This window comes from Oncorhynchus kisutch, linkage group LG8 (genome assembly GCF_002021735.2).
Source record: "Oncorhynchus kisutch isolate 150728-3 linkage group LG8, Okis_V2, whole genome shotgun sequence".
Classification (NCBI taxonomy): domain Eukaryota; kingdom Metazoa; phylum Chordata; class Actinopteri; order Salmoniformes; family Salmonidae; genus Oncorhynchus; species Oncorhynchus kisutch.
Genome location: NC_034181.2, coordinates 18,400,185 through 18,412,348, shown reverse-complemented (window position 1 = coordinate 18,412,348; position 12,164 = coordinate 18,400,185). Strand labels below are relative to the sequence as shown.

Sequence of the window (12,164 nt, the reverse complement as noted above, 5' to 3'; positions counted from 1 at the left end):
TGTAACTCATTCAAGGTAATTGGAGAATCCAGTGGGTTCTGGTAGTCTTTAATAGTTGATTCTAAGATTTGTATTTGATCATGTATATGTTTTTGCTCTTTATTCTTTGTAATAGAGCCAAACAGATTAGAGAAGTGGTTTACCCATACATCTCCATTTTGGATATATAATTCTTTGTGTTGTTGTTTGTTTAGTGTTTTCCAATTTTCCCAGAAGTGGTTAGAGTCTATGGATTCTTCAATTACATTCTCTCTCTCTCTCTCTCTCTCTCTCTCTCTCTCTCTCTCTCCCTCTCTCTCTCCCCCCCCTCTCTCCCCCTCCTCTCTCTCTCCCCCCCCTCTCTCCCCCTCCTCTCTCTCTCTCTCTCTCTCTCTCTCTCTCTCTCTCTCTCTCTCTCCCTCTCTCTTTATTTCTGTCTTTTATCTCTCTCTCTATATATCTCTCTCTTTCTTTCTTTCTCTCTCTTTATTTATTTATTTATCTCTCTCTCTTTCTCTTTCTCTTTATTCTCTCTCTCTCGCTCTCTCTCTCTCATTCTCTCCCTCTCTTTATCTCTCTCTCTTTATTTATTTCTCTCTCTCGCTCTCTTTATTTCTCTCTTTTATCTCTCTCTATATATATCTCTCTTTATCTCTCTCGTTATTTATTTCTCTCCCTCCCTCTCTCTCTCTCTCTCTCTCTCTCTCTCTCTCTCTCTCTCTCTCTCCCTCTCTCTCTCCCCCCCCTCTCTCCCCCTCCCTCTCTCTCTCTCCCTCTCTCTCTCTCTCTCTCTCTCTCTCTCTCTCTCTCTCTCTCTCTCTCTCTCTCTCTCTCTCCCCCTCCTCTCTCTCTCTCTCTCTCTCTCTCCCCCTCCTCTCTCTCTCTCTCTCTCTCTCTCTCTCTCTCTCCCTCCTCTCTCCCCCTCTCTCTCTCTCTCTCTCTCTCTCTCTCTCTCTCTCTCTCTCTCTCTCTCTCTCTCTCTCTCTCCCTCCCTCTCTCTCTCTCTCTCTCTCTCTCCCTCTCACTCTCTCTCTCTCACTCTCTCTCTCTCTCTCTCTCTCACTCTCTCTCTCTCTCTCTCTCTCTCCCCTCCTCTCTCTCCCCCTCCTCTCTCTCTCCCCCTCCTCTCTCTCTCCCCTCCTCTCTCTCTCCCCCTCCTCTCTCTCCCTCCCTCTCTCCCCAGGTGGTAAAGCAGAGTGTAGCAGCCAACTCGTCTCAGAAAGTGTTGACGTTTACCACCACCACTCTGGAAGACATCCTCAAGTCTTTCTCTGATGTCAGCATCATACGAGTGGCCAGTGGCTACCTGCTCATGGTGAGACTGACAACACACACCTGGGGCTCAACACACTTAATCAACTATACCTCTGTGTGTGTGTGTGTGTGTGTGTGTGTGTGTGTGTGTGTGTGTGTGTGTGTGTGTGTGTGTGTGGCAAGTGTGTGTGGCAAGTGTGTGTGGCAAGTGTGTGTGTAAGCATGTGTGTGTGAGCATTAACATGCTCTCTCTCTCTGTGTAGTTGGCCTATGCCTGTCTGACCATGCTACGCTGGGACTGTGCTAAGTCTCAGGGAGCTGTTGGACTGGCTGGTGTCCTCTTGGTGGCGCTGTCTGTGGCTGCAGGCCTGGGGCTCTGCTCTCTGCTGGGCATATCTTTTAACGCTGCCACCACACAGGTAGCACACACACACAGGCTAACGCACCCACACAACATACAACACACACACCCACAACACACATACACACAGGTACATACACTAACTTTGGGGTCACTTAGAAATGTCCCTGTTTTCCATGAAAACATACATGAAATGAGTTACAAAATGAATTGGAAATATAGTCAAGACGTTGACAAGGTTATAATGATTTTTAATTGAAATAATTATTGTGTCCTTCAAACTTTGCTTTTGTCAAAGAATCCTCCATTTGCAATTTGTTGAGGTAATCTAAAGAGATTTCACCCCATGCTTCCTGAAGCACCTCCCACAAGTTGGATTGGCTTGATGGGCACTTCTTACATACAGTGCCTTGCGAAAGTATTTGGCCCCCTTGAACTTTGCGACCTTTTGCCACATTTCAGGCTTCAAACATAAAGATATAAAACTGTATTTTTTTGTGAAGAATCAACAACAAGTGGGACACAATCATGAAGTGGAACGACATTTATTGGATATTTCAAACTTCTTTTTTTTGTAATCAAGTCTCCGTATAAATGCACCTGCACTGTGATAGTCTCAGAGGTCCGTTAAAAGCGCAGAGAGCATCATGAAGAACAAGGAACACACCAGGCAGGTCCGAGATACTGTTGTGAAGAAGTTTAAAGCCGGATTTGGATACAAAAAGATTTCCCAAGCTTTAAACATCCCAAGGAGCACTGTGCAAGCGATAATATTGAAATGGAAGGAGTATCAGACCACTGCAAATCTACCAAGACCTGGCCGTCCCTCTAAACTTTCAGCTCATACAAGGAGAAGACTGATCAGAGATGCAGCCAAGAGGCCCATGATCACTCTGGATGAACTGCAGAGATCTACAGCTGAGATGGGAGACTCTGTCCATAGGACAACAATCAGTCGTATATTGCACAAATCTGGCCTTTATGGAAGAGTGGCAAGAAGAAAGCCATTTCTTAAAGATATCCATAAAAAGTGTTGTTTAAAGTTTGCCACAAGCCACCTGGGAGACACACCAAACATGTGGAAGAAGGTGCTCTGGTCAGATGAAACCAAAATTGAACTTTTTGGCAACAATGCAAAACGTTATGTTTGTCGTAAAAGCAACACAGCTCATCACCCTGAACACACCATCCCCACTGTCAAACATGGTGTTGTCAGCATCATGGTTTGGGCCTGCTTTTCTTCAGCAGGGACAGGGAAGATGGTTAAAATTGATGGGAAGATGGATGGAGCCAAATACAGGACCATTCTGGAAGAAAACCTGATGGAGTCTGCAAAAGACCTGAGACTGGGACGGAGATTTGTCTTCCAACAAGACAATGATCCAAAACATAAAGCAAAATCTACAATGGAATGGTTCAAAAATAAACATATCCAGGTGTTAGAATGGCCAAGTCAAAGTCCAGACCTGAATCCAATCGAGAATCTGTGGAAAGAACTGAAAACTGCTGTTCACAAATGCTCTCCATCCAACCTCACTGAGCTCGAGCTGTTTTGCAAGGAGGAATGGGAAAAAATGTCAGTCTCTCGATGTGCAAAACTGATAGAGACATACCCCAAGCGACTTACAGCTGTAATCGCAGCAAAAGGTGGCGCTACAAAGTATTAACTTAAGGGGGCTGAATAATTTTGCACGCCCAATGTTTCAGTTTTTGATTTGTTAAAAAAGTTTGAAATATCCAATAAATGTCGTTCCACTTCATGATTGTGTCCCACTTGTTGTTGATTCTTCACAAAAAAATACAGTTTTATATCTTTATGTTTGAAGCCTGAAATGTGGCAAAGGTCGCAAAGTTCAAGGGGGCCGAATACTTTCGCAAGGCACTGTACCAAACGGTCAAGATGCTCCCACAACAGCTCAATAGGGTTGAGATCCGGTGACTGTGCTGGCCACTCCATTATAGACAGAATACCAGCTGACTGCTCCTTCCCTAAATAGTTCTTGCATAGTTTGTAGTTTGTGCTCTGGGTCATTGTCCTGTTGTAGGAGGAAATTGTCTCCAATTAAGCACCGTCCACAGGGTATGGCATGGTGTTGCAAAATGAGGTGATAGCCTTCCTTCTTCAAGATCCCTTTTAACATGTACAAATCTCCCACTTTTCCAGCACCAAAGCACCCCAGACCATCACATTGCCTCCACCATGCTTAACAGATGGCCTCAAGCACTCCTCCAGCATCTTTCTGCGTCTCATGAATGTTCTTCTTTGTGATCTGAACACCTCAAACTTAGATTTGTCTGTCCATAACACTTTTTTTCCAATCTTCCTCTGTCCAGTGTCTGTGTTCTTTTGCCCATCTTATTTTTATTTTTTTATTGGCCAGTCTGAGATATTGCTTTTTCTTTGTAACTCTGCCTAGAAGACCAGCATCCTGGAGTCGCCCCTTCACTGTTGACGCTGAGACTGGTGTTTTGTGGGTACTATTTAATGAAGCTGCCAGTTGAGGACTTGTGAGGCGTCTATTTCTCAAACTAGACACTCTAATGTACTTTTCTTCTTGCTCAGTTGTACACCGGGGCCTCCCACTCCTCTTTCTATTCTGGTTAGGGCCAGTTTGTGCTGTTCTGTGAAGGGAGTAGTACAGTTGTGGCCAAAAGTTTTGAGAATGACACAAATATACATTTTCACATAGTTTGCTGCTTCAGTGTCTTTAGATATTTTTGTCAGATGTTAGTATGGAAAACTGAAGTATAATTACAAGCATTTCATAAGTGTCATAATTGCCTTTATTGACAATTACATGAAGTTGATGCAAAGAGTCAATATTTGCAAAGTCAATATCTGCCCTGGCATGCTGTCAATTAACTTCTGATTGCAGCCCATTCTTACATAATCAATGCTTGGAGTTTGTCAGAATTTGTTGGTTTTTGTTTGTCCACCCGCCTCTTGAGGATTGACCACAAGTTCTCAATTGGATTAAGGTCTGGGGAGTTTCCTGGCCATGGACCCAAAATATCGATGTTTTGTTCCCCAAGCCACTTAGTTATCAATTTTGCCTTATGGCAAGGTGCTCTATCATGCTGGAAAAGACCATGTTCATCACCAAACTGTTCCTGGATGGTTGGGAGAAGTTGCATTCGGAGGATGTGTTGGTACCATTCTTTATTCATGGCTGTGTTCTTAGACAAAATTGTGAGTGAGCCCACTCCCTTGGCTGAGTATCTACCCCACACATGAATGGTCTCAGGATTCTTTACTGTTGGCATGACACAGGACTGATGGTAGCGCTCACCTTGTCTTCTCCGGACAAGCTTTTTTCCGGATGTCCCAAACAATCGGAAAGGGGATTCATCAGAGAAAATGACTTTACCCCAGTCCTCAGCAGTCCAATCCCTGTACCTTTTGCAGAATATCAGTGTGTCCCTGATGTTTTTCATGGAGAGAAGTGGCTTCTTTGCTGCCCTTCTTGACACCAGGCCATCCTCCAAAAGTCTTCACCTCACTGTGCATGCAGATGCACTCACACCTGCCTGTTGCCATTCCTGAGCAAGTTCTGTACTGGTGGTGCCCCGATCCCGCAGCTGAATCAATTTTAGGAGATGGTCCTGGCGCTTGCTGGACTTTCTTGGGTGCCCTGAAGCCTTCTTCACAACAATTGAACCGCTCTCCTTGAAGTTATTGATGATCCGATAAATGGTTGATTTAGGTGCACTATTAATGGCAGCAATATCCTTGCCTCTGAAGCTCGTTTTGTGCAAGCAATAATGACGGCACATGTTTCCTTGCAGGTAACCATGGTTGACAGAGGAAGAACAATAATTCCATGCACCACCCTCCTTTTGAAGCTTCCAGTCTGTTATTCGAACTCAATCAGCATGACAGAGTGATCTCCAGCCTTGTCCTCATCAACACTAACACCTGTGTTAACTAGAGAATCACTGACATGATGTCAGCTGGTCCTTTTGTGGCAGGGCTGAAATGTAGTGGACATTTATTTGGGGGATTCAGTTAATTTACATGGCAAAGAGGGACTTTGCAATTAATTGCAATTCATCTTGTCACTCTTCATAGCATTCTGGAGGTTATGCAAATTGCCATCATACAAACTGAGGCAGCAGACTTTGTGAAAATTAATATTAGTGTCATTCTCAAAATGTTTGGCCACGACTGTACACAGCGTTGTACGAGATCTTCAGTTTCTTGGCAATTTCTCGAATGGAATAGCCTTAATTTCTTAGAACAAGAACAGACTGACGAGTTTCAGAAGGCCATTTTGAGCCTGTAATCGAACCCACAAATGCCGATGCTCCAGATACTCAACTAGTCTAAAGAAGGCTAGTTTTATTGCTTCTTTAATCAGGTTTCAGTACGCCTATGTAGATATTCCATTAAAAAAATATACGGTTTCTAGCTACAATAGTAATTTACAACATTAACAATGTCTACACATATTTCTGATAAATTTGATGTAATTTTAATGGACAAAAAAATGATATTTCTAAAAGAAGGATATTTCTAAATGACCCCAAACTTTTGATGTGTTACCTACACTACCGTTCAATCAGTCGAAGGTTACAAACTCTGCCTCCTGCACATACTGTATTTCAGACTTCGGTAACACATCACACACACAGACTGACTAACTGGTGTGCATGTGCGTGTGTGTTTCAGGTGCTTCCGTTCCTGGCACTAGGTGTAGGTGTGGATGATGTGTTTCTCCTGGCCCATGCCTTCAGTGAGACGGGACAGAACAAGAGGATCCCATTTGAGGTGAGACACAACAACAACACTATGCTTCCACACCACACTGATCACTGTGGGTATGGCTTCTTCAACCCCTGCCTGCAGGGACTAGTCTGAGAGCTAATCTGCTACCAGTTTTGCCTTATTTAAAGCATAATGAATATGATTGTATGAACAGGGGGAACCTGATCCTAGATCAGCACTCTAAGACACTTTTTAGATATGGGCACTGGGGAAGATTGAAAATAAACCTATCCATCCCCTTCCCTCTCTCCCTCTCTCTGTCTCCCCCTCCTCTTATCCCTCACCTAGACAAATGTGTCTGAGCCTGTCTGTGCCTGTGATGCAACATCAGACGCACACACATGCACAAAAATACACACACACAGCCAGATATTCAAATGTCTATAGGAGTGTACTTTGTATACACTAATGCATAGGATGTGGGCTCTTGAGGTCTGGGGTACTAAAACGCTTTGTAGAGTGTGTGTGTGCCTGCTTGTGTGTGTGTGTGTTCCTGCTTGTGTGTGTGTCTGCATGTGTGTGTGTGTGTGTGTGCCTGCGTGTGCCTACGTGTTCCTGCATGTGTGTGTGTGTTTCTGTGTAGAAGGGGAAACACAGACACGTATTTACTTGTTTTCCCCCTGATCTCTTTCCTCTCTCCCCAGATGAACAGTAAACAGAGATGAACCTGATCTCCTTCCTCTATCCCCAGATGAACAGTAAACAGAGATGAACCTGATCTCTTTCCTCTCTCCCCAGATGAAAAGTAAACAGAGATGAACCTGATCTCTTTCCTCTCTCTCCAGATGAACAGTAAACAGAGATGAACCTGATCTCTTTCCTCTCTCCCCAGATGAACAGTAAACAGAGATGAACCTGATCTCCTTCCTCTATCCCCAGATGAACAGTAAACAGAGATGAACCTGATCTCTTTCCTCTCTCCCCAGATGAAAAGTAAACAGAGATGAACCTGATCTCTTTCCTCTCTCTCCAGATGAACAGTAAACAGAGATGAACCTGATCTCTTTCCTCTCTCCCCAGATGAACAGTAAACAGAGATGAACCTGATCTCCTTCCTCTCTCCCCAGATGAACAGTAAACAGAGATGAACCTGATCTCTTTCCTCTCTCCCCAGATGAACAGTAAACAGAGATGAACCTGATCTCTTTCCTCTCTCCCCAGATGAACAGTAAACAGAGATGAACCTGATCTCTTTCCTCTCTCCCCAGATGAACAGTAAACAGAGATGAACCTGATCTCTTTCCTCTCTCCCCAGATGAACAGTAAACAGAGATGAACCTGATCTCTTTCCTCTCTCCCCAGATGAACAGTAAACAGAGATGAACCTGATCTCTTTCCTCTCTCCCCAGATGAACAGTAAACAGAGATGAACCTGATCTCTTTCCTCTCTCCCCAGATGAACAGTAAACAGAGATGAACCTGATCTCTTTCCTCTCTCCCCAGATGAACAGTAAACAGAGATGAACCTGATCTCTTTCCTCTCTCCCCAGATGAACAGTAAACAGAGATGAACCTGATCTCTTTCCTCTCTCCCCAGATGAACAGTAAACAGAGATGAACCTGATCTCTTTCCTCTCTCCCCAGATGAACAGTAAACAGAGATGAACCTGATCTCTTTCCTCTCTCCCCAGATGAACAGTAAACAGAGATGAACCTGATCTCTTTCCTCTCTCCCCAGATGAACAGTAAACAGAGATGAACCTGATCTCTTTCCTCTCTCCCCAGATGAACAGTAAACAGAGATTAACCTGATCTCTTTCCTCTCTCCCCAGATGAACAGTAAACAGAGATGAACCTGATCTCTTTCCTCTCTCCCCAGATGAACAGTAAACAGAGATGAACCTGATCTCTTTCCTCTCTCCCCAGATGAACAGTAAACAGAGATGAACCTGATCTCCTTCCTCTATCCCCAGATGAACAGTAAACAGAGATGAACCTGATCTCTTTCCTCTCTCCCCAGATGAACAGTAAACAGAGATTAACCTGATATCTTTCCTCTCTCCCCAGATGAACAGTAAACAGAGATGAACCTGATCTCTTTCCTCTCTCCCCAGATGAACAGTAAACAGAGATCAACCTGATCTCTTTCCTCTCTCCCCAGATGAACAGTAAACAGAGATGAACCTGATCTCTTTCCTCTCTCCCCAGATGAACAGTAAACAGAGATGAACCTGATCTCCTTCCTCTATCCCCAGATGAACAGTAAACAGAGATGAACCTGATCTCTTTCCTCTCTCCCCAGATGAACAGTAAACAGAGATGACCCTGATCTCTTTCCTCTCTCCCCAGATGAACAGTAAACAGAGATGAACCTGATCTCTTTCCTCTCTCCCCAGATGAACAGTAAACAGAGATGTCCCTGATCTCTTTCCTCTCTCCCCAGATGAACAGTAAACAGAGATGAACCTGATCTCTTTCCTCTCTCCCCAGATGAACAGTAAACAGAGATGAACCTGATCTCTTTCCTCTCTCCCCAGATGAACAGTAAACAGAGATGAACCTGATCTCCTTCCTCTATCCCCAGATGAACAGTAAACAGAGATGAACCTGATCTCTTTCCTCTCTCCCCAGATGAACAGTAAACAGAGATGAACCTGATCTCTTTCCTCTCTCCCCAGATGAACAGTAAACAGAGATGAACCTGATCTCCTTCCTCTCTCCCCAGATGAACAGTAAACAGAGATGAACCTGATCTCTTCTGTCTGACACATCCTCATCACTCCACACATGCTAGCGTTGGGTGACGTCAACCTTTGTCCTGTCATGATGATGTACTCATGAAACATTGTGATATATGATAGCCCTCTATTGGCTCCAATATCTATATATTTTTCATTTTGCGCTGCTTTGGTGGAATTCTCTGCTCTGTCTATCTTAAATTCCTCTTGCGTTCTGCATATAACATATTTATTGAAATAGGCTATAGCAAACAGTAGGGATAGGCTAGTTACTCGGAATGCCACAGACGTGGTATTTACTGTGTGGCACCAGCCATGTACCAAATAGCCTAAACCATCGTCTGTCACATCACGATGTCGTCACCGTCAAAAGGTCAGAAACATAGTGTGAGTGTGTTTCTGCGTAGCTCCATTCGGGGCAGATAGGGCTAAGACGGGATGAACTGTGTTTTGTGCGTGCAGAACTTTAGTGAGATGTGTGTGAGCATTGTGTTTTTGATCTTAGCGTGTGTATAATAACTGTTAACCCAGAAGTCAAATCTTGCGTGATTAACTACTGTGTTCATACATGTTTAAAATGAAGGGTTCCACCCTCCTAAAAGGAAACTCTCAACCAAAGACTGGGTAGAAAGTTGTTTTCTTTCCTCTGAAAAGCCACACAAGCTGCATGCAGTCTTTGTACTCATGAGCTTAGTAAGGTGTCATGGAGAGATAAGAGCTATGTATTCTATTCCTAAACACAACCCTACGAAACACCTGAGGCAGACACCTGTCATATATCTTAATCCAATCAAACACTTGCCTTAAAATCAAGTTGGAAGTTGGAACATACTAAGATGTTTTGCAGCTGTTGATATCTCCCTCGGAATGCTCTGCAATATATTTTATTATCATATCATTTGCATCTCCTCTTGCAATGTGTTGTGTTTTGTAGCCCTCTATCTGAACAGGTTGAAATTCGAAGGGATTTCTCTGTCTTTATCTCTCTTTATCTTTATCTCTCTCTCTCTCTTTATCTCTCTCTCTCTCTCTCTTTATCTCTCTCTTTCTCTCTCTCTCTCTCTAACTCGTTCTCTCTCTCTCTCTCTCTCTCTCTCTCTCTCTCTCTCTCTCTCTCTCTCTCTCTCTCTCTCTCTCTCTCTCTTTCTCTTTCTCTCTCTCTAACTCTTTCTTTTTTTCTCTCTCTCTCTCACTCTCTCTCTCTCTCTCTCTCTCTCTCTCTCTCTCTCTCTCTCTCTCTATCTCTCTCTCTATCTCTCTCTCTCTCTCTCTCTCTCTCTCTCTCTCTCTCTCTCTCTCTCTGTGTAGGACCGTACAGGGGAGTGTTTGAAGAGGACAGGGGCTAGTGTAGCTCTCACCTCCATCAGTAACGTCACTGCTTTCTTCATGGCAGCTCTCATCCCTATACCTGCCCTACGAGCCTTCTCTCTGCAGGTACCTGTGTGTGTGTGGTTGTGCTGCAGATGTGTGGTTGTGCTTGTGGTTGTGTTGCAGGTGTGTGTGTGTGGTTGTGCTCATGGTTGTGTTGCAGGTGTGTGTGTGTGGTTGTGCTCATGGTTGTGTTGCAGGTGTGTGTGTGGTTGTGATGCAGGTGTGAATGTGGTTGTGCTCATGGTTGTGTTGCAGGTGTGTGTGTGTGCTTGTGCTCGTGGTTGTGTTGCAGGTGTGTGTGTGTGGTTGTGCTCGTGGCTGTGTTGCAGGTGTGTGTGTGTGGTTGTGTTGCAGGTGTGTGTGTGTGGTTGTGCTCGTGGCTGTGTTGCAGGTGTGTGTGTGTGGTTGTGCTCGTGGTTGTGTTGCAGGTGTGTGTGTGTGTGTGGTTGTGTTGCAGGTGTGTGTGTGTGTGTGTGTGTGTGTGTGGTTGTGTTGCAGGTGTGTGTGTGTGTTTGTCAGGAGCTTTTTATTGACTTCATTCATCAAACTGTAGTGCGTATGTTATTGTGTGTGTGTGTGTACGTGTCTGTATAGTGCATATGTTATCATGTGTGTGTGTGTGGTTATGTTGCAGGTGTGTGTGGTTGTGTTGCAGGTGTGTGTGTGTGTGTGTGTGTGTGGTTGTGTTGCACGTGTGTGTGTGTGTGGTTGTGTTGCAGGTGTGTGTGTGTGTGGTTGTGTTGCACGTGTGTGTGTGTGTGTGTGGTTGTGTTGCACGTGTGTGTGTGTGTGGTTGTGTTGCAGGTGTGTGTGTGTGTGTGGTTGTGTTGCACGTGTGTGTGTGTGTGTGTGTGTGGTTGTGTTGCAGGTGTGTGTGCGTGCTTGTGCTCGTGGTTGTGTTGCAGGTGTGTGTGTGTGTGGTTGTGTTGCAGGTGTGTGGTTGTGTTGCAGGTGTGTGTGTGTGTGGTTGTGTTGTAGGTGTGTGGTTGTGTTGCAGGTGTGTGTGTGGTTGTGTTGCAGGTGTGTGTGTGTGTGTGTGTGTGTGTGTGTGTGTGTGTGTGTGTGGTTGTGTTGCATGTGTGTGTGTGTATATGTGTGTGTGTGTGGGTGTGTTGCAGGTGTGTGTGTGTGTTTGTCAGGAGCTTTTTATTGACTTCATTCATCAAACTGTAGTGCGTATGTTATTGTGTGTGTGTGTGTACGTGTCTGTATAGTGCATATGTTATCATGTGTGTGTGTGTATGCTTGTCTGTGCCTGTATTTGTGTTGCTTCACAGTCCCCGCTGTTGCATAAGGTGTTTTTTACTGTTTTTTAAATCTAATTTTACTGCTTGCATCAGTTACTTGATGTGGAATAGAGTTCTATGTAGTCATGGCTCTATGTAGTACTGTGAGGCTCCCATAGTCTGTTCTGGACTTGGGGACTGTGAAGAGACCTCTTGTGGCATGTCTTGTGGGGTATGCATGAGTGTCCAAGCTGTGCGCCAGTAGTTCAAACAGACAGTTCGGTGCATTCAACATGTCAATACCTCTCATAAACACAAGTAATGATGAAGTCAATCTCTCCTCCATGTTGAGTCAAGAGATGGACATGCATATTATAAAAATGATCTCTCTGTGAACATCCAAGGGCCAGCCCTGCTCTGTTCTGAGCCAATTGAAAAGTCCCTTTTTGTGGCACCTGACCACACGACTGAACAGTAGTCCAGGTGCGACAAAACTTGGGCCTGTAGGACCTGCCTTGTTGATAGTGACC

The 12,164-nt window shown here is 44.5% G+C and overlaps 1 protein-coding gene across 2 annotated transcripts in view; it reads left to right on the top strand.

Annotated features, from left to right (window-relative positions):
* Positions 1–12,164, top strand: part of LOC109894934 (protein patched homolog 1-like) — a 142,985-nt gene that overhangs the window by 69,357 nt on the left and 61,464 nt on the right. For both annotated transcript variants that reach the window (XM_031829750.1, XM_031829751.1), the window contains exons 9-12: positions 1,163–1,294; positions 1,497–1,652; positions 6,264–6,362; positions 10,346–10,471. In XM_031829750.1, the coding sequence (XP_031685610.1) occupies positions 1,163–1,294; positions 1,497–1,652; positions 6,264–6,362; positions 10,346–10,471 (513 nt within the window). The remainder of the gene's footprint in view (positions 1–1,162; positions 1,295–1,496; positions 1,653–6,263; positions 6,363–10,345; positions 10,472–12,164) is intronic.